Source organism: Semicossyphus pulcher, unplaced genomic scaffold (genome assembly GCF_022749685.1).
Source record: "Semicossyphus pulcher isolate SPU_LCO1_2020_fin unplaced genomic scaffold, fSemPul1.0.p SCAF_19, whole genome shotgun sequence".
NCBI lineage: Eukaryota > Metazoa > Chordata > Actinopteri > Labriformes > Labridae > Semicossyphus > Semicossyphus pulcher.
Window position 1 is genome coordinate 22,426,692 of NW_027211692.1, and position 23,242 is coordinate 22,449,933.

The window sequence follows — 23,242 nt, forward strand, 5'->3', positions numbered from 1 at the left end:
GCTCCCTGGCCTCCACCAGATGATGCGTTCCAGGTCCCATTGGAGAAGCGGATAGCGTCCTCCATAGGCATAGAACGAAATTGCATTTATTTTCGACCATAATACCCATAATAGCATGATAGGACTGAGGTTGAAAATAGGCGAACTGGCCCTTTAAACATTACATATGAGAATTACAATGATTTTCCTGTGTTTTGGCAAAATGCCAAAAAACATCGAACATTGACCCCCAGTCAAGGCCACACCCCTAATGAGTCCTCAAACTTTTGATAAGTGTTAATCTTCAATGTTTTGTCATTATGAATTCGAATAGGATCGGATACAGTCCCTAGGAGGAAGTATGGATCCTGTAAGTCGCCAAAAATAGGCCTTATTTTGAAAATTAAACAAAAATGGCTGACTTCCTGTTGGGTTGTAGGTATGTGTGCAAGAGGATTTTTTGGAAGTGTTGACATGGTTAATATGCATCCCAAATTCTGTACATCTAGGCGAAAGTAACCTTTGTGTGGACCCCCTTTTTGAAATTTTGTAGGGGGCGCTCTGAAGCCATTTTGTCAAACTCATGCCCACGACCAATAAAATATTTTCACCAGACCTGATACCTGTGCGAAATTTAAGTTTTGGGGCATGTTTAAACCTCTAAAAATGCGATTCATTTGGACAAAGAAATAATAATAATTCCTTGCATTCCAATAGGGTCCTCGCACCCGTCAGTGCTCGGGCCCTAATTAAGTATCTATAATATTTAATTAGGATTAAACATGTTAAAGGCACGGTACAAAAAAATATTTTGGTCTATTTTCAATTTCTATTCTATTCTAATTTTTCCATTCATGACAATTATAGAGAATAGGAGGCTGGTCTATTTTTACAGAATTCTCTGCCAATTTTCAAAGGACAACCAAATGTGAAGAGATAGGGCTTGCAGCTAACGAAGCTTTGATAACTTGGCATTTGCCAACCATTTGCTTCCCTTCAGTGCCACCCTCCTGTCCAGATATGGGAACTTTTGGCTCCATAAAACCAACATGATGGAGGCTAAATAACAAACTCAAGGCTTCAAAAGGCAGTCGACAAACCATGTCGCATTGGCAACGTCCATTAAGTCTAGGTTTACAATGAGAGCATTTTTTTTAGATTATGGACATCACCTTGGCTATTGTTCCGTACTTCATAAGGTCAGTCATAGGCAGTGCCTTTACGGTCCGGAAGCTTTTTCTGTATCTCTAAGTGCTGCATGTCATTGCTCTTTATACCACAACAAATGTGCCATACAATAAATCATACAAATCATACAATTATTTATTGTCATATCACACAGCTGGACAACCGTATATCAAAATTCCAACCAGTTCTCACTCACCAGTCCTCAAATGTCTAATCTTTGAAACAGCCCAAGACCTCTCTGAAGGTACCCTTAGGGCCCGATCAGACAGAACGCGCTTTGCAGGCTGTAAAACGCGAGGCGCACTGCACTGCCTTTTTTGTGGAAGTAAACACCCGATCCGACAGCGCTTTTTAGCAGCTGGGGGCGGCTTTTTTTTCCTACTGTTGTTAAGGCAACCGAATCATTAGCTGTCATTAACCTAACCATTACATTGTAAACTGACAGAAGGCTTGCCTCTCCTTTCATCCGATTGGACAATGAGAAAAAACGCCCATGACGTCGGGCGCTTTTCTGCTTTGAGTTGAAGTTTTTTCAACTCGAGGCGCTCAGAGCGTTTCCTCAAAAACGCGAGGCGCACAGAGCGGAAAAAAGCGAGGCGCTCTGCAAAGCACAAGCAGCGCGCAAAAAGCGTTCCTCTCATTGAAAACAATGAAAAAAAAGCCGCCCCCAGCTGCTAAAACGCGTCCTGTCTGATCGGGCCCTTAAGCATCTGCATGAGATACACTGGGCTTTCAACTCAAAAGTAGCTTAAAAAATCCTCTTCAGTATTTACTTTCTACATTTCCAGATCGTGGTGTGGCCTTTTTTTGAGCAGAAGGAAATCCATAGTTACAACAGAGAACTTGGGCTTCAATATACAGTAGCTCTCAATACACACTACACGTCTTCAATCACGCTCCCACTCATGTTCCTTCAGAATTTTGCTTTTACCTTTTACCACCCCAATTTTCTCCATGTCTTTGATGCTTTGATAGCCAGTCTTGAAACACTATCAGTGTCTCATTATGAAAAGCACATTAGCACATCTCTCTCATCACCAAGTGGTTCAGTAATAAAGACAGGCTACAGCTGTCTGTTTCTCTCTCTCTTTCAGTCTCACTTCCAATTTTAAAGCATTACATAGCTCAAGACTGCGAAATTATGATGCAGAAAATAAGCCAGAGCCACACATCCATCTCTGGTCATCAGAGGCCCAAATTACAATAGTGAAATCATCCTCTAAATACAGTAACTCGTTCTTGAACAGGACAATGTTCCATGTTATTAATGCACCCTCCAGCAGAGTACAATGGAGTCATTGATCATCTCATGTCATCGTTAAAATCCTGCGTTTTATCTCACAGCTTTAATAAATGGAAAATGTCAAGAGATTACTGGCCAGAGAAGATAGATCACATGATATTCTGCCATTGATTATGAGATTTTTTTTTTGGGGAGACTGAGACCACCTCATAGGTCCCCCTGTGGATACCCTCTGTCCTGCTCTCTGTAAATGAGCTTGTCCCTTTTCCCTATCCATATTAAATAGTGTAATTCTATATCATCTGTACTGACATGGCATCACTATGAAGCAATGACTGTGAACTGTAATTTGACATTAATGTTTCTTTTTTGATTGTTTCCGGTGATCTTGAGAGTCGGTGGGTAAATTACCCAAATTCACTATATATTGGCTAATTGGATTGTTTGGCGTTATGTGGAATAGGGCGTACTCATATTTCTCTCAAATTCCTGTGATCATAACGACCTCCGCTCCTGTAGATGTTGCTGTAACGATAGCAGGCTGGTTTTTTCCCTGCATCCGTCACTGCCGGCATTACTTCAGAAGAGCAGGGTAGAAAAATAAAAGTAGATGTAAGACCGCACTTTGGTTATGCAGCCTAAACAGAGACAAATGATTTAGATATCCAACCTACCATAGCACTTACATGACGCCGCGCAGATAACCCTTTTTCTCCACACACCTACAGCTGCTCGGCTCTGATTGGTTGTGTATTTCGGGAGCATTGGATTCTTAAAAATGCCATTAGGAGCAGTAGGAGGAGCCAGAGGAACATGATTTTTTTTTTTACAGATTATCTCTCTCATGTACTACTGCATGTTTAAAGTGACAGTTTGAGCAACTATGACAAAAAGCAAGTTTTAATAATGTTACCTACTACAGCTTTAATATCCCCATGGATTTACATAACATTCTGACAAGAGAGCCTGCATCACAAATTACTCAAAACTGTCAAATCCCTTTCATCACTCACCTCAGAAATAATACTCTCTACACTCTCCCTGCATTCTGACTCAGTCTCAAATGTCTAGATGTCACGAGGGGTGGTGGAGTTTTATTTAGTGGACAGTTAAGTATTATATTTTTTTCCACTGATGATAAGCCAGCCAGTGTCATGAGCTATTCTAGTTTAGTTATGTTGTTAATTTTTATTTTGGTGTTTTGATATTATCTCTAAGTCTGCATCTGGGTCCTCAACATTTTGCGAACAATGAACTGTGACAGCCAGCTCTTTTTTCAGAGCTAACGTTAATTATCACAAGTGACACAAATCAGCATCATGCTAACATTGTTGGGCCAACCAGGCATTTATTTGTCACAATAGGGAGCGTCTGGTTCATTGATTACAAGTCTCTGCTGTTACTGGAGTTAACTGATTACTAACAGCAGCAATGGGAAATCTCCCAATGAGCAGGCGAAATGGATTCAACTGATCAAAACATTAGCGTTGGCTGTCCCGTGTGCATGTCTGGGTGCACTATGCAGCTGAGAGCCCTTAGAGCTGCCTGGGTAAAAGATAGCAGTTAAAACGTGGAATGGATCGTACTTATATGGGAATACTCTCAATGAGCAAGTGGAATGGATTCGAATGACAGAATGCTCTCAAAAGAACATTAAACACAATGCTAAAAGTGTGTGGGTCCGAACCAATAGTTTTAAAAAGTGGGTGTCATGGTTCCTACGCCAATATAAAATCTTATAGCCAAATAAAAACTGTAATGCAGACTTGCAGCTCTGAGAGGGTAAAAGCACAGGCACAAAGGGAGGGAGGGAGCAGGTGATCACGGACTAACATGATATAAAACTTAGTTTGATCATGAAGCCTGATACTCCTCTACAGCTCTGTGGTTTATCAGTGAAATAAATGAACTACACAGCAGACTGGAGTCTCTGTTAACAGTGAGACAGACAGAAAGATCTGCCTGATTAAACTGTCTGTGTCCTCCCCACGCTCTGTTGTTATAAACTCATCGCAGGTTACAGTTCCTGCTCATGTCACTCAGCATGTGGAGATGTAGTTTATACTTTGCCTAACTGTGTGGAGAAATGCGGTCAGATCGCGACCTTATTCCCAGCAAGCTACAGTATGTGTAGCCCATATTAGTTAGTTTTTGCTTACACAGCTTGCAAGATGTATGATATCCCATCATGTAAGAAAAGTCAACAGTGATTACAAGGTTTTTAGTTTCATTTCTTTGACATGGTGTATGTATTTAGCTCTGAATTAGACCATCAGGCGAAATAGCATTTGTAGATGGATTAGATGTCTAATACTCAGTGACCACCAACTGGGATTTTAACATTGAAATTTGGTTGAAAACAGAATAAAATCAGTTCTGAACATCTGAGACCTAATTTCAACCTTTTTTCCACCGGCTAAAATACGGTTACGACATCAACGTGTCTGAAACACATTTTTGTTTAATCATTTTGTTCATTTGTTCATTTAAGCAATGAAAGGGTGACGATTGTAGCGGCATTTTATTTTTAATTTTTATTCAAAAATCGTAAACACAGCGCATTATGGGCTGTGTTAAGGTAATAAGAAGTTTCAGAGACATTGTAAAGGGAGCAGACGTGACGTAGCTCATTAATACCTAACGGACACGTGATTTGCTTTTCTTTGTATCTTCTGTCAAGCACTTTGTAACCTTGTTAAGAAAAGTGCTCTATAAAAAAAGTTTATTATTATAATTTATATGAGAACTCTGTAGCTGACAGAGTTGAGAGCTTGGCTTGAGTGCAGCTGATGTGGGTACAAAATCCCGATCAACCCAGTTTTGCACAAAAAAAAAACTGTTGGTGACTGTGATGCACTCAGTGATATAGTAATCATTTTAGCCACTATGAGACTTGAAAATTGCTGTTAATGTGTGTGAATGTGTGATTAATCTTGTGGCAGAAGCAGGTGAAATCTGGTCCAAACACAAATGTCTTTAAATAGACGTCTACTGAATTTTCACTGACAGCCCAAATTTTGCTGTGTTTTAGCCCAGATGCCAGGTCAACGTATTGATGGCTATTAGCCTTCTATTAGCAGCAAAATTGCTTGCTGGGTTGAACCCGGTATTAGCATGGCAACGATTAAAAATGTCCACCGTTTGCAAGTCTTCAACACAATAAACGTGTGTGCGTCTCTCTCTCCATTTCTTTGCAGGGCACAATTCCAAATTGTCTTGACTGTCTCTTAAATATTTTTTTTTACTTAAATGGTTTATTCCCTGTTCATAATTAATCATTATCTTAAAAAGCTTTTCTATTTAAATGGTGCCTGTTGGTTAAGTTGCAAATTCTATCCATTAATTGTGACTGCAGTTTTGACAGCTTTGCCAAACATTCCAAAATCTGCCAGACTCCTGGAAAAACTGCTATAGCTTTGATGAATCTGATGGCATTCTAACAAAAGATATAATATTAAATGTGAACAAGCTCATCCTTCCTAAAAACACACATACACACACAGAGACACACACATCCAGTAATCCTGTTTTGTTGAAATGTTGTTTTGTAAATCGGCCTGTACTCACTGATTTTGTCTATCCTATTGTAACGCTGGCTATAAGTTCCTGTTTTGTTTTGCAGTTGTTTATTGAGCGAGGTGTCCTCCGAAGTGGGTAATTTGCTGAGAAGTATTCCGGGGAAGGCAAGAGGGAGTTATTGTGATAAAGCTGCTTTTAAGGGGAGTTCAATGTTCTGGGGAGGGGAAGATGCACGTTGAGCGAGCAAAATCTAAGTGAGAAAAACAGTTAGTCAACCTGTTTGTTGTTTTTCCGGTGACACCTCAAACTCGGGTTAGCTGTTACTGCAGCAAGGAAATAAATCTGGGCTCTGTTGAGCTAGCAACGCACATCGCCTCTTCCTTTTTCTTCCTCCACCCATCTAACTACCCCACAACGCTACAATATGTTGTTCTGTGTTTTGTCTAGCAATAAACTAAAAACTAAACAAGCTCACGTTGTAATATTTATCTAAACTTATTGTTCTTTATGTTTCTTTGATTACATAGCGCTGGCCGGCCAACTAGAAACAACAATCAAGAGTAAATTAGAAGGCAGCAGAGCATTTCCAACCAAGCTACTGTATATTTTTATTTCTGCTTTTACCTCTGAAAATAGAATCCAGTCAATTCTTTATTTTTGGAAAGATGCATTCTTCTTTTATTTTGATTAAGAGTATTATATATTCAGCTTCCTAGAGCCTAGTCCAAGGCTGCTATTTTGTTGCTGCATTATCACTCTCACTTTCTGTCTATACAGATGTATGAGTCAAACATGTCTGCTATAAGTATGCGTTTGTCTATTCATATGAATGAAAGTGTCAATTACATGTGAAAATGGAAAATGAAAAACAATAAATAAGTACAAATAGTACTTTATGTGGTGAATAATATCAACATGGCTTGTCTATGTGCAACCTTTGTCAGTGTGTTTCCTGCTGGTGTGTCACTGAACTGATCAAATAAAGCCAAAACATAATCTATAAACCAGGGTCACAGACCAAATGACAGACGTAATCTGTACCAAAGCTTGTTTTAGCAGATGATTTGGCTCAATAGTTTACACATTGTTCCATATTCACAAATCACCTCTTAGCCGTCAAGCTGCATGGATCAGCAGCCACAGCTCATCAGAGGAGGCAAGTTATGACATTCTTGGTCCTATTAAAGCATTAATGTTAGTTTATGTGTTTGGAATATTACAATGCAAACAAATAAAAAAGGGGTAAATGGTGCTAACAACCATATAGCATACATACAGTATCTTTTTCTCTTTGACTTTATGCTAATACAAAAGTGAATCAGTCATGTCCAACTTTAATATTAGCTGAGTAGGTAAACCTTATGTAATTTATAGTGTGATTAACACCATACACACAAGTTTTCAACCACATTAGTTACTGAAATAGACATTATAGACAAATTGCTATTCATTATGCAACTGTCATTTTAGAGATACATATAACATAGATAAGGGTTTTGAATGCTTTATACCAATTGACTGTAAAAAACAAAAACAAAAAAAGCTGTATTAGCTGTTAGCCAACATGACATTATTAATTGCATGTATGCTCCTTATTTCTCTGTCTGGTCCTGGAATGGCTTGATTTAACCTGAAGTGTGTAGCTTCAATTATAAAAGTTTACTTTATATTCAAGCATAACAAAGTCACTAATTGTCCAAGCAGGTTTCCTGAATGTCATGTGCGACAAGCATGCGTGTACTAACATAATATTATTGTGTTGGGGATATTTAAACTGCTTCAGTAGCTGCAATGTGCTTAAAGGATTTTTGTGGGATAATGGACAGATATGACACAAACACACACACACACACACACACACACACACACACACACAAATATATTGTGTCAGTGGGCTATGTGATGATACTACTATCTGGAAATATCAGTTAAGTCCTCAAATCCACACTGTGTGGGTGGAATGGTACATCCAAGCCTTAACATGCATTTTTGTTTGAGTGCGTGGTGGTGAATTTGGCCTTACACGTTCTGGCAAAACTATTGAGACCTGAGTGGATTTGCCTACTGAGCACATTACAAATACAAAGCAGTGTGCCTTGTACTGGAGAGTGTTTCCCTGCCCCCACCACCAGTCAGTCTGTCAGTGAGGGCAACCAGATAAGAAAGTAGAGGCATGGATTATAGGTTGAGGGGGCATAGCAGCATATGGTGTCCATTGTATCCATGCCCTTATATTGTTATTGGACTAAGCGGTCAACAAGAAAAGTAGATCTCATAGGATGTAAAATCAGTACACTCATCCTCAGTTTCATTTAAGAATTAAAGTTGAAAGTATGCCCAGAACATGTTTAAGAGAAAAGGGTCCTCAAACTCAACTGATTATTGTAAAATATTTTAAGTTTCAACATTAAAGAAATATTAAATGACCACAGAAAAGACACAAATAGGACAAGATAAAGGGAAACGAACAATTAGCTCCATAATGTATCTAAGATCTGTAGATCATTTCCAAGAGTCCCTCAAAAATAATGAACAATCCACAACAGACAACACATTAAGTCTTCCCTATTTTGCAGAAAAAATTACATGTTTTTTACAGGAAGGAGAAAAAAGTCTACTGGGAAAAATCTGAAATTATTTTTATTTCAGTAATTGGGGGTCCCTGTCTGAAAAAACCACGTCAGCATTTAATGGACAGGTGTTAGGCAGTGTTTTTACTGCTTTTTACAAATATGGTTTAAAATGAAGTGAGACACAAGGTCTCCATTTACGGTATATAGATGCAGATTTAACGGTATTCAATCCAATTAATGCAATACAAGTGATTTTGTGCAACAGAACAATATATAAACAAATTTATCTTTTTTGGTGTCTGATTTTTTTCTCAAATGAGAAACTAAACATGCACTTTCCTTTTGTTTCATTTTAATATTAATGATGTACTTCTTAATTGTGTTTTTTAATCTAAAATAAATTTCTATGTTGAAAGTGTCACTGGTTCAATCTGACTGACAACTATATAAACTATTTATAAATCCCTTAAAACCAATGCTGGGCTGCCAGAGCCAGCAAGGCCTTCTCTGCTGGCCTAAAATCATAAAAATATATTTTAAAAAAATGTCATTAATACTACATCTATACTATGTCTCCATGTCAGAAAATGGACTTCATGAAAAAAGGTCGGCCAATATGGCGTCAAATTGCGGCCAAAGATAATCCACTGACCCTAAGCCAATGACCCTCTCGCCGGTTCGCCAGTTTTCCTTCCTCGGACTACTTTTGGTAGGTACTGACCACTGTAGACCAGGAACACCCCACAAGAGCTGCAGTTTTGGAGATGCTCTGACCCAGTTGTCGAGCCATCACAATGTGGCCAATGTCAAAGACGCTCACATCCTTACGCTGGCCGATTTTTCCTGCTTCCAACACATCAACTTTGAGGTCAAAATGTTCACTTGCTGCCTAACATATACAGATATATATATACATACATATATATACATAAATATATATACATATATATATATATGAAGTGGTCACCGGTCATTAGGCACACCTGACAAATCTAATGTAATCCAATACACCAGCTCAGCCATAAGATTTGCTTTTATGTTGCCTGTAATGTACAGGCTGTTTTCTAAGCTGTTATAGAGGTGTTAATCCAATGATATTTCAACGTCAAGGTCATAATTGGTGGTGGGGCTGTAGTGAGCTGCATTATATTCACAGGTGTTTCTAATACGATTAATCACACAGCCCTACACAGTACCTGTGTTTATAGCAAATGTCACTCTTGAATCCACGAAAATTCCAAACAGCAGAAGTGCTGCTGTTTTGTACCACTAGGTCTTAATCAACCACATCTTCCTTTCTCTTCAGCTGGCCTCACATTTGCCACAAAATTAACATTGACTAATCTGAGGGTAGCTGATGGCTAACTTGGGGTTCATCTGATTGGCCAAATATTTAAAGGCTGAGTGTGAATGCATGGTAAATTTAAACAAAATAGATTTTCCCTTCAATGTGATGAAGGCAGTTTTTGCAATATGCACCTGTGTATACCACAATGATGAGAAATTGTGATCTATTGTGCAGCCCTAATGAATTACAAAAGTAGGTCTGCGGTTAAAAGGCGCAGATGGGATCTCTTTCAGACTCTCTCTCTTCACCCTCACACTCTCCCTCTGTCTCTCTCTCTATCTCACTCTCTCTCTTTGCCTTAACATGCAATTCTTCTTGGCTGTCACATGCATCACATTTGACATGCTCATTTGTGGTATGCAAGGACAGAACAAGTGGGGACCACTTTTCTGTTTCATCCTCTTCCCTGGAGAGTAATTTGTGTGTCGAGTGTGTGGGAGGACACAGAAAAAAGTGCAGAGAGAGAGAAAAAATAAGTGTGTGTAAAAGAGAGACACAGAGTGAAATACCAAGTGAAAAAGGGAAAACTGCAAAAGTAAAGGAAATTTGTAAAATAGTAAAAATGAAGCAAAAGATTACAAACAAATCCAAGGCTATAAGGAAGATAAATAGAAATGTGGAAGAATATAGGTCATGATAATGACAGCCAGAGAATTTTGACCTGTGTTTTAAATAAGGACACTTAAAAAAGAGAGGAAGCAAAAGAGAAACAGAATGTAGAGAGCATGGCTCTCGGGATCTGTACAAAAGACCAACTTATTATGAAACTACAGAAAACTGCAGTTGTCCAAATAAGCTTGCGTTTTGAGGTTAGCAGTACACACTCTACAGTAGGCTTTGTTTGAACTTTCTGTGTTTTTTCTATCGTCCAGACATTCCATTTCTAAGGTAGTAGTAAATTTCAGTTTATTACAACCGGTCATATATTATATTATTGTAACTAGCCTTCTAGTCTGTTATGATAGCATTGCACACTGCTACATCACAGTACAATGGCAAAAAAAAAACCCACAAGCAGTTGCTTTTTCCAGTGAGGGCCTGAAAGAAAGGCTGTTGTGATGAAGCAAACCTCCTCCACTGACCAATTTTCTTCTGAAACTGAGAAAATATATGACATAGTTGGTCTAAGTGCTAATGTTAAAAATGGACACTTGGACAGTGTCATATTTCTAATTAGATTGTGAAACACAAAGATGCATTCTTTTTTTTAGATCATATACTGTGTGCTTCAGCTATGTTGTTATATTCTCAGAAGTAAGCAGTTCCCTTGGTAAATGCAATGACCAAAATTAACAGATTACATGAAGCCAAAACTCTAACCTGCTGCCTTTGGAAATGTGATTCTTGTAAATAGATTTTTAGAGCAGAGACATTGAACAAGATTAAAAGAGCAAAGGCACAAATAATACAGTGTTTTTTTCCGAACAGCTAGTTTATGAATTACCTATGGCTGTGAAAAGCCCTGGGCATATTTTATGCAGGAGAATCTGTCCCCATTTTCACGTTGTTCCCCTCTTTTCTCCTCTTTTTGCAGTAGTCTCCATTTCAACTCCACTAGCCAGTGTGGGTGTCAAGGTTTCAAGCAGACAGTTTCCAGCTTTGTTGGTCAGCTCACCCTGACCACAAGTAAAGGTTTCGACTAACTAATGTGCTGCTCTCAAAAGGATAACATTTAATTCAGAAGTTTCCAGTTACACAGAGGAAATACTGTATTTCCAGTTATCCACAATGATAACTTTATATTTATCCTGTATAAATAAAAATAATAATAATAATAATAATAATAAGATAATAAGACAACTCGATGGACCAGCATGCACTCAAAGGATGTCAAAGAATTTGCAATATCTCTCACTGTGTCACCAGCCTGTTCAGTCACTGGGTTCAGGAAGTGCTGTGAGGTCAATTAGTTCTTGTGTGGATCAATTACCAATCAATTTCAAATTAGTGGTGCAACGCCACAGTACTCCTGGGGGAACAGTTGACAAAACCTATATATATATATAGTCCTTTTTTCAGCACTTTGTCAGGAAACTATGACATAAAACCCAGCTGGATCTGCATCCTTCCTCTAAGTCTGGTGTCAATGCAGGTCACACAAAACCCTTTTGTCATTAAATGCTTGGAGCAGATAGCTTAAGCTTATGTTCATTATTTTAAGGTTTGGCTGAAAAAATGAAAAAGCATTTTGCACCTTATGCACCAAAGTTAAAAACTGAAAAGACTGAAGTGAGTTTCCTGTCATATTAACACTGAGCTCACAGGAAAATGTAAATCTACCAAATAAACGAAGAAGAGAATCTGGAACCTGCAGATTTGTGATTGGTTGATCAAACCATAGTCGTCATTACAGTCCGGGGTAAACCTTGATCCTCTGGGATCAACTGTGATGTATTTATTCAAGGGAACACTGACACACAGACTCACAAACACACACAAACCGTGCCATTTAGAACACACATTTGTGGGACACGCACATTTCATTCGCCATTGATTTAAGCTCTTAAAGATTTACAATGATAAACTTAGCAACTTGGTGATACAAGAGATCCACTTAACGACCCTCTGGCATTGACTGATTGAGAACCACAACCCATTACAAATACAAGGAAGTGATTGGGGTAGGAGGGTTTTTTTAATTACTTAAAACTTTGATGGTAAATGGACTGTACTTATATAGCGCTTCTAGTCTTTGCGACCACTCAAAGCTGCTTTTACACGACATGTCACTTTCACCCATTAACACACACATACGAACACTGATGGCAGAGGCTGCTACGTAAAGTGCCCAACTGTCAATTCACATATGACGCAATATCACATTCATACCCGTTGACTATGGCACCAGGAGCAATTTGGGCTTCAGTGTCTTGCCCAAGGACACTTCGACATGTAGCCTGAGGGAGCTGGGGATCGAACCGCCGACCTTCCGATTGACCGATTCTATCACTGAGCCACAGCTGCCCCTAAGACATACGACATCCACCAAGACCATTTAATAGCTTCCTTAATGTTAAATCAACACGTCCCCAGTATTTCCCATTAAATTCCTAGACTGGCCCACCAAAGTCTAATTTGCCATTACATAATGAACTGAAAATATTTTATCACTTACGCAATAGTCACATTGCTGGATGTGCGATTGTGAGGCAAATTAACTGAAACAAGTAGAGCTTCTACTTCTATTGTTGCTTGGTGCAAAAAAAGTAATGGCCATTTTCTCGTTTTCCATCACTAATCTACAACAAAATCTGTCTAATATCACATTATTGCAGCTCTTCATCAAAGCGCAGAGTGAACTGACGCTGACCTGCAGAGGTGCAAATAATTGCTATGTCATCACCATTCATATCCATACAACCAATTTGTTTACATTTCTTGCAATTTCTTCTCTCTTTCTCAAAGTGCACCAGATTGATCCTTTTAACTTTAAAATGTATAACATTGTAACAATGTAACAATGTATAACACTCTAGAGGGTTCAGACTCCACCCCCCGTAGTCTCACAAAATCCTGTGGGAAACCCTGCTTCCCAGATATCTCTTGAGTTACTGATGTGATGGGGGAGTCCTGTCAGCAAAGGTCCTGTCAAATCTCAAGTGCTAGAGGAAGCATAACAGTTCATTTCAAGGAGAAGATCTTCAGGGTGCCCTGACATGAGGTAGACATCCGTTTGAAATATGTATAAGCCCAGGGCTTTTTTGCACGCACACTCTAAAGGACTGATGGTTTTCTCCAAATGGTACAAACTGTAACAGTATGTTACAGACTGAGAAACTGTTGTATACACTTAATGGATGTGTATTGGGATTTATGGTCTTGTCATTTCATTTTTGTATTGATAATTGTTTCATCCTTGAGGTACTTGCAGGAGGTGACTTTGCAAAACCACAAAGGCTTTCACAATAGTGCAATTTACTCTCCTAGTCCATAAAAAGGTTATCTTGCAGCTCATGGCAATGATCTGGTGGATCATGCATGCTGGGATAAAACTGGTTACTACAACACAGCAACATCATCATGCTCCTTACATGCTCATGATTTACTCATGATTCCCTCAGTTACCACTTTGATTTAAGGTACAACCAACCCCAAAACCTCAGAACCCCAAACCCCCAAAACTCTGTGAACTGACCACATCAGATGTTTGCCCCAGATGCTTGGCCGACTGCTGTGTAACAGAGCAGGCTGTGGACTCTTGTGTTCAGTGTGTGCTTAAGAGACTGTGGGAGTGGGGGAATGCTGCGCTCGCTCTTCTCCAAATATCTGCCCATCATTTATTCATTCACACTCCCAGGATGGTTGCTGCTGCCATCAACTGTGGACCCCATCATCTGAAGTTCTCTGTGCCTCTGTTGATCACTCATACATAAGCATACGCGCACTAACACGTGCACTTTCCAAGCAGTCCCAGAGGTCTTTTAATTTTTTGAGAGGCTATTTTTAGAGAGAAAAATAATCGAGGTGGAAAGTTCCATCTGTCCAACACTCTTGTTCCAGCTGCTCCTTTTTCACAGCAGGGGGGAAAAGGGGGGGGGGGGGGGGGGGGGGCAACCTATCGGATAAAACTGACACAGACAGGATTTTTTTTTTTTTTAACATAACAATGCTGTATCAGTAGGACTTTAAGACTAAGAGACATGGTTTAATAGGATCAGGGCTGAATTACACTTTTTAAAAAATGGCACTCACCTGTAGTTTGAAAAATCAACAGTAGGTTACTGGAAAAGCTCTTGTCGCTATTCTTTCTCATCTTACATTCTTTGTCAACCTAAAAGTGTTTGTTGAAAAAAAACAATCGCTGAACCTAACAAAGCAGCAACCAAATATGGTTTGGTTGATTTACCGATAATTATAGAACCTTCTATACATTATAAGATTTAGTGTAGGTTTTTAAGCTGGTTTTCCACCAAATTAAGCCAAGTTTTGCGATGACACTGATGTCTTCTGGCCTACAAAGTGTCAAAACCATCCTACTTCAACTATAAATATAGAGCAACTGAATGGCATCATATCTGACTCAGTTGACTTAAATACAGAATCATCAAACTAAGCAAAGGAGACCATTAAACAACAAACAGACCAGGCTTGCTATGTAATTCCATTACTTTGCCCACAGCAACAGGCCCACAGAGAAAGAGGAAGAGAAGTGGTCTAAATACAGCTTTGATGTAAACATGAATGCCCTGAATGTTAATGAGCTTAACAAACACTCCATTTTGTCTTTTTTTTGTTTTTGTTTGTTTTTCATGCTCAAGTGCTCCTAGTCCACTGGACAGTTCATTTCAGACTTACAGGACATTGGAAGTCTGGAGGCTAATCCAAACATTTCAGCGTATTCAAATGTGAAATGTTCTATAAGCTTATACAGAAACAAAAAAACAAAAACAAAAGTAGTATAAAAGTTCAGAGTCACTACCTCCACTTGAAATTATTTTTTTATATTGATTGGATCTCCATATCGGTCCCTGCAACACCCCTGAGGGTTGTTCTGGGTGAATTGTTAAATCGGGGCATTGTGGACAAAGCAGCTCTGTGTTGGTGTTGCCAGGGGGGTTATGTTGTGACAACAGCTGAACCAATCAGTTTATCAGCATAAAGCCCCTCCTGTTTTTTCTTCTAACTTTTAAACACTTTTATCGAAAGTTTTTGGGCACTGCAGACATAACCCATACAACCCAACTTTTCTTAACTGTGTTGCTGTAAAATGTCTTTTCTTATTTGAGAAGAACAGATACAAAATGCATGGGTAGATGGCTGAGAAGGACTATTCTCTAACTAACCATGTCCCTGTCACTTATGAATTTGATTTCCTCCTTTTGTAGTTGCTCTTTCTGTTTTTCATATTTGCAAAACTTAACTTTGTTCACTTCTTTTTAACTTTTTAGTGTATGTCCATAGCTACATATACATTATGCTGTGTTCATTAAGTTCAAGCTAAAAAGACCCTTTTGGCCGGAAATGGAGGGAAAAAGCCAGGCACACTCAAGATGAAATTAAATTATTCAGATCTCTTTGCCTAACTACCCAAAACAATCCAGTGTCCATTAATTTAATTATCAGATCAGATCAAATCCAGTGGCAAGTGTGACATGTAAGAAGTAACACATCAGATCAAATCCAGTGACAAGTGTGAGGTCAGTTCACACAGACAAAACAAGCAACCACAATAGATACTGACTTTGCATCATCAAAATGTATTTATAGAAACACTGACTCCCAACCAAGACACAAAAGGAAAGAGGAAAAACTGTCAAGTAAATGCAGTTCTCTCAGAGCAAGTTGGCCACTAAACAGAACAGCTGAGCTCTCTTAGGCTAAGCATTTCTTTCCTACTTATTACTTAATAAGTAAACAGCAGACTTGAACCTTCACTCATTACAATGGCTGAAGTTTTTGTATTGGATGGACTTGGGGAGAGAAATTAAGAATGGCCTTTATGCGTGTGTGTGTGTGTGTGTGTGTGTGTGTGTGTGTGTGTGTGTAAATCTTAAAAAAGCTGACAGGACTGCAATGGAATGGAGTGAAACACCTGGGCAATCAGGACAATTTCTCACAATTGTTCTGTCAAAAGTGTCATGTAAGGTGGTGTGTGAGGGTCGCATGGCTGAGTGGAAATGTGTTTTGTGTTCTGGCATAAGGCTCTATTGGGACTTGGTATTTTCTGCTCTGCTTTGCTTTGTCTCTGACACATTGTAAAAAATTACAGGTTATAAATGACAGTTATTTTGTCAATTATGAATTATATCTCTGAATGCTACCTCTGAAAAACAGAATACATCTTAGCATATAAAAACTTACTTTAAATATACCACAGACAAATGTGAATTCTCATCTCTAATATTCAAAGGATATCATATTGTTCTAAAAGGTCAACAAACTCACTGCAGCTGCATGCACTCCATATTGTTGAATTTCTAATAACACTACTCTACTAAGTGCTTGGACGGCCGTTTCTATTAACTGCAACACACATGCACACAGTTCTCCATATGAGAATTATGGGACAATGCAGTGATTTTCCTTTGGGGTTGCCTGCGTTCCTTTGCTGCCCGATCACTGTGATAGTTACAAAAGTACTCTTCGTCTGTATCCATTTCAAAACACTGACACACTAAATCCATGGAGAATCCATGGTTTTAGTAAAGCAGTTATTTTTATACCTTATTGTTGGTCAAATCAGGCAAGGTAGAGACCATTAAAACATGCAAATTCAAAAGTATTTATAGGGTAACTTAACATGGTGCCTTTGGGAAAAAGTCATCCTAAATCAGTGCTTTAGTTTTTGTTGTAATGTCAGGGATTTGTCTGCTTGATCCAAACATACAGTATTAAAGGGAGGGGGTACTGTTTGGGACTAGAGATTGAACCCGTGGCACAATTTAATTCCAGATACATCTGTTTTTGCAGAATTGATGCAGACGGATTGTAAATTATTAGTACATGTGATAAATATTTGAAATATTTGAGCCATTGGAAATATTGACCATATAACATAGAATGGTTTATTAATATTACTGTTATTACTAATATTATCATTAGTAGTACAAGTAGTAGTAGTGGGAACGCATTGTATGTGTACAAGGTGGATTGTGCTTGATATAGATACACAAGTTTCCAAGTGTCACAGAGCCCAACTTACCCTCGATGAAGAAAATGGCCATCCAGGCTATCCATAGGTCTGAATTATGAAACTTCACCATGGTTCGTAAATGTTCATGCACTGAGTTTTATCCCAGTACCTCTTCTTTGTGAAATATCAGCTCACAGGTCCCTTGAAGAAAAGTAACTGTTCCCTCTAAAGGCATGAGACATGAAAGTAGTCCGGGTATTATGCATCGCGCACTATCGACATTTGGCCAATACAACGTTATTTCTCAAGAGTGTTGTGGAAAAAATAGCGCATAGAGCATTTGTATCAAACCTACGCTCGTTTCTGCTTTGGGATCTTTTTTACTCCTCCTTCCCTCCCGTTCTTTGGTAGCTGTCGGTCTCTTCCTATTTTCCTAGACCGCTCAAATCAATTTACGCAAGCTTGGAATAACTCAATATCCACTTGCGAATGAACGAAAAAAAAGAAATCCCACCGTCGCTAAAAGTGACTTTCAAACTTAAAATATACTGGCATCTTTCCCGTCCGCGTGGTGGGTTTGTTTAACGCGTCTTGTTGCGCTTCATGGTTTCTCTTCTGTTCTGCTGCAGAGGAACTGACCTGGGAGAAAATTAAATAGCATTGCAAATGAACGACTTCCGATTTATATCTTTCAAAATAAAACATCCGAGAAGCAGGTCGGGGTATGCTACCTATAATTTATGAAATGTCACTGTAAATAAACATTTAAGGAGGAAAGGTACTTTAAGGAGCTAGTTTTAAAGTTTTGACAACACAATTTTAATGCCCTGGCTAAACGACAACAACCCGTCAGTCGAAGTTGAACTAGCCTACAATCTCCCAAACCTTGTGTGCTCCCTGAACTCACAATGCCATTCCTCAATATTAGGAGTAAAGAAAATAACGTCAGAAGAATATTCAAAAAGTGAAATATTTGTATACGTATTAAAGTGTTGAATATCTGATAGGCTAAACGTGTCAGTTTAAAATGTAAATACTCCAATCCAGGTTTCAACACTCCCCAGTACAATGGGTAGGCTAACATTATGCAGTAGGCGATAGCCAGCAAGGAAAAGCCAAAGTATAAATCGACGTTAAAGGGAACCAAATAACTCGTCTGAACTCTACGTGCTGTTATTTTCCAGGTAAAATCCGCCTGTTCCTTTCTGGTCTGAGTGTGTTTGTGCGACTTGACGGCGCTCGGCAATGAAATGATTGAGATGAGCTCGAGCCCGACTGTTGCTGGGAGACCGCTGACGCCAGTCGAGAGAGAGGCAGAGAGAGAGAGTTCGTGCCCTCCTGTGGTGGGTAATTTCACCAGACTAATGTCCTAACCTGCTCTTTCTTGTGACACAATCCATTGCAAAAGCAAAAGCAATGAACGAAATAGCCTATACAACATCATAAGTAAACATGTAAAAAGACATAGGATATTCTGAAGAAAAGCACATATTTTGACACATCAAATAAAACCTCACTTATGTATGTCCCTTTGGACAAAACGTCTGCTAAATTAAATTGTAACATTGTAACACAATAGATCAATTTATCAAAACAATTTCTTGTAAATCATCCACTGATATATCCCTTATAAGTTAAAATGAAATAAAATGTTGATGATAATAGGCTAACACTTGTAATAAATGTAACATGATGGATGGGTTTGGGTGTCTTCACTAAAGATGCATGCTTGATTTATCATTGATTCCCTTTTGAAACGGCTCAATTTTTCTTGTTTTACCTGCACAAACATAGATGATTCAAAAGACCTAAAAAGAGAATCTCAATGGTAAATGTGGCTTATCTCCTCTCCTGTCAGCCCTGGCTAGAGTTCACAAGAACTTTAATATTGACGTCAGGTAAACTGAGCCTTTTTTAATGGTCCATCACTTGTTCTTTGAGACATTGGGCATGTTAAGTGGCTTCACTTGTTTCTGGGATATTAATTTGTTGCTGAACATTATTTATAATGAATACTTTTACTTGATACTTCAAGTACATCTAGCGAATAATACCTCTTAATTTTAATTTATTGTAAATTGAACCTGTAAATATACAAGTACTGCTAGCAGGGTATTTTTACAATGTAATATTGTACTTTTACTTACAGGATCAAAATACTTCCACCTCTCAACCATCGACACCTGCTGAGGGTCAACCCAGGTCAGAAGGATTCAACCCGTCAAAAAGAATATAAGTTTCTGTCCAAAAAACAATTTAACAAATTAATACCAATCCCTGGATTTCAAACAATGATCAACTTAAAAAATGGACAACAATGCCATCTTGTGGTGAAGAATACACACTTTACTTGAAGAAGAAAAACGTCATGATAAAATTTGTCCTGCAGGCAAGGGCCTATTGTTTGATTGTCTTCATGTTGTCAACATTTACTTCTAGGTATCAGAATATTTGATCATAAAACACCAGGATCTTTCTGTGACACCATGAAAAGGAAGGAAGAAAAGTTGGTATGACTTTACACTCAAATACACACATCCATTGTGTCAAGAGACAAATTAATTAGAAAGTAACAGAGCAGTCCAGTCCCACAGAAAGCATCAGTCCTGAAATGACAAAAAGGATATTAGTGTTACTACAGAAAGGATACATGATTTATTAAAGAACACCTACAACGCCAAAGCTCCTTTTGACAACAACCCCCCACCCTGAGTTTGGTTCTTTTCTCTTTTGCTTTACATGGAAAACATGGAAAACATGGATGCAAATGTAACTAACATGTTGCTCTATTTCCTCAGAATAAGCCGCAAAGCTGCAGTGTGCCTCAAGGTGATACCATAGCAGAAGTTGTACAGTGATTGGCTGAAAATAAATCTGCTGGTATGGAAGTATGATCAGAATGAGCTCTAAGTGAAAACAGAATACACACAAAAGGAGGTGCGGTGTGTCAGGTCTTAGTAGAACTGGCACTGCTGGTATGACCTGTTTTTGTAAGCTTCATAACTACACCAACCTTAAAAACAAGGTGTGACAGGTATGTTACCTGTTGGGCTGCACTTTATTACATCTTGAATCAAAAAGTTTTAAGGACTACAAACTACAGAACATAAACAAAAAACTGAGCACTGATGGGGTCATGAAGATCTAACATAGCCAATCCCAGTTCATTTGAGTAAGTCATTATAGATCAAACATAAAATAAGCAAAATATGTCAACAAATTTACTGGTGCATTTGGCCTACCTCATTGCTGCTGGAAGATGAGGATGAGGATGAGGATGATGAGGATGATGAGTTGCCTGAAGTTTCCCCCTTCTTCTTTGTCTTCTTGTCCTTATTCCCCCCTTTGTCCTTTTCCCCACTCTTTGACTTTGACTTGCATTTGCCTTTACTTCCAGAGTCCTTGTCTCCCTAATATTGACAAAAGTTTAATTTGAATAAATCCTTAATTGTGTTTGAGTCCACTAATCAACATGTATCATCAAGTAAAAATTGAACACACAAAAAAAACACAGCTAAATATTACAAGATGAATCATTCCACATTCCCCCCGATAGACACTACTGAAGCCTATGCTTATGAACTACAAGTGCATCTTTATTAGATTGTACACATACAATGCTCACCTCATCCTTTTTATCATTTTTGTTCCAGGGCCAAGCGAACTCTGTTTTTTCAGCATCCTCCTTCACAGCTTAACACATGCAAAACAGACAAGGTGAGCTGGTGTAAATGATCCAGTTAAAAATAAATGTCATAATCAAATTTGGGTGACTGCAAACAAGAATTACAATTTCCACAAATTACATTGTTTCCGTGATTTTCTTTGTTTACACATTTGGATTTTGTATCAGACACATACATTGGATTAAAGTGCCTTAACTGCCAGTCAAAACACCTCCCCTGAAAATAAACTCCATCGAGAAACCATCAAGTATAACATTCAAGGTATTATTACTTCATAAAATTTACATCAATTTGAGCCTACCGTTTGACAGGTCGAAAGACATTGTGACTCCATTTAGTGCGCTTTACCAAATAAGTTATCACAGAGACTGGCAGGCTGCTTTTAATACACAAGGGAAACCTGGACTGAGCACTCTTAAACCACGCCCCTCCCCACCTCCAACCTCGCTTAAGGTAACATAAGGAAAGACTCTTACCTGCTATATTTATTTCATAAGAGATTACATACATCCATATTTACCCCTTATTTTCAATTTATGTGGTAATGCTTTGAGAACGTGCAGTTAAGTATAAAATAGGTTTTAAAAAATTCGAAGTTGGATTAAAATAATTTTATTTGTTTTTTTTTTTCATCTCATACATTTTTAATTTAAGAAATTATTAATCAGTTATTGCCTGTATCCATTTTCCTTAAAATTAGTGAAAAAATAAGCCAGCCATAGATTATTTCAGGTCAAGATTTCAGAACTTTTTCTTTTCTAGAAATGGGTGAGATCTTGAATGAAGACAGAGTAAGGGGTTGGTGATTGAGAATGAAGACATTCCTGGTTCAATCAAAAAAAATCTGGTTGTTAAAAAAAATGCAGAAATTATCTTGCTGCAATGGCAGATTTTTAAAATAGTTTGCTAAATGCAAAACAGTAATCAACAAACCGCAAACCGATTGTTGCAGCAGCTGCCTGGGTGGCTGGTCTCAGACGATCTTGGAGGTGAACATGCTGGATGTGGAGGTCCTGGGCTGGTGTGGTTACACGTGGTCTGCGGTTGTGAGGCCAGTAGGATGTACTGCCAAATTCTCTGAAACGCCTTTGGAGACTGCTTATGGTAGAGAAATGAACATTCAATTCATGGGCAACAGGTCTGGCGGACATTCCTGCAGTCAGCATGCCAATTGCACGCTCCCTCAAAACTTATGACATCTGTGGCGTTGTGCTGTGTGATAAAACTGCACATTTTAGAGTGGCCTTTTATTGTGGCCAGCCTATGGCACACCTGTGCAATAATCATGCTGTCTAATCAGCATCTTGATATGCCACACCTGTGAGGTGGATGGATTATCTCGGCAAGGAGAAGTGCTCACTAACACAGATTTAGACAAATTTGTGAACAATATTCGAGAGAAATAGGCCTTTTGTGTACATAGAAAAAGTCTAAGATATTTGAGTTCAGCTCATGAAAAATGGGAGCAAAAACAAAAGTGATGTGTTTATGTTTTTGTTCAGTGTATCAACTTAATTATGTAATGGAAACTATAGTGTTTAAACTTTTACCACCAGGCTTAGAGCTGCTGCCAATTGGATCCAAAAATCTCCCATCATCTGAACCTGAACTTTCCGTTTTTGGCTCACAATTTTGATCACCATTTAAACAATAATTACAGATCATTATTAATATGCTATTATAGTGTTGTTGCTGAACATTATAAACAAATTAGACTGAGCCTGGGGAGAAGGATGTACTTCTACTTAAATGATGATACAATGCTGACCAGTTTGTAGCCTACTACAATGAAGGATATATTGGTATGAAAACTGATAGTAGAGAACCTAGAACAGCTTGTCAGTCATTTCATATCATTACCAACTGATGTAGTAAATTAAAGTGGTTTTACACTGCCACAAACATATAAGAGTATTGACAATATGGATGAAGACTATAAATCGAGAGTATGAGGGCTGAAATATAGGCTGAAATATTTGTTCACCAATATTACATTGTAAGTGCATTGTTTCAAGTAAGTATTTTTATAGTCTTAACAAAATATTTACACTTTAATTTGTGGGCTCTAATCCAACCAAACAATTACAGTTAGCATTACATTATTTCCTGCTTGGTGTAAAAACCTGAGATGTA

At 38.4% G+C, this 23,242-nt stretch overlaps 2 protein-coding genes across 3 annotated transcripts in view; both read right to left on the reverse strand.

The window, feature by feature from the left end:
* igsf11 (immunoglobulin superfamily member 11) overlaps window positions 1–17,961 on the reverse strand; it is a 143,746-nt gene extending 125,785 nt beyond the window's left edge. Inside the window, exon 1 of the mRNA XM_069668826.1 lies at window positions 17,493–17,961. Within this exon, the coding sequence (XP_069524927.1) occupies window positions 17,493–17,553 (61 nt within the window). The 5' untranslated portion in view covers window positions 17,554–17,961. The remainder of the gene's footprint in view (window positions 1–17,492) is intronic.
* Window positions 17,962–19,748: 1,787 nt separating this feature from the next.
* On the reverse strand, window positions 19,749–21,520 carry LOC138597269 (protein FAM133). 2 transcript variants are annotated; one of them, XM_069668848.1, is made up of 4 exons: window positions 21,411–21,520; window positions 21,040–21,116; window positions 20,666–20,833; window positions 19,749–20,029 (listed from the first exon to the last, which is right to left on the reverse strand). In XM_069668848.1, the coding sequence occupies exons 1-4, from the start codon at window positions 21,430–21,432 to the stop codon at window positions 20,024–20,026; spliced, it is 273 nt and encodes a 90-aa protein (XP_069524949.1). In that variant the 5' UTR covers window positions 21,433–21,520; the 3' UTR covers window positions 19,749–20,023. The 2 variants fall into 2 exon arrangements, with proteins under 2 accessions (XP_069524949.1, XP_069524951.1); XM_069668850.1 differs by having other exon boundaries at window positions 21,049–21,116; window positions 21,411–21,517.
* Between the last annotated feature and the right edge of the window lie 1,722 nt (window positions 21,521–23,242).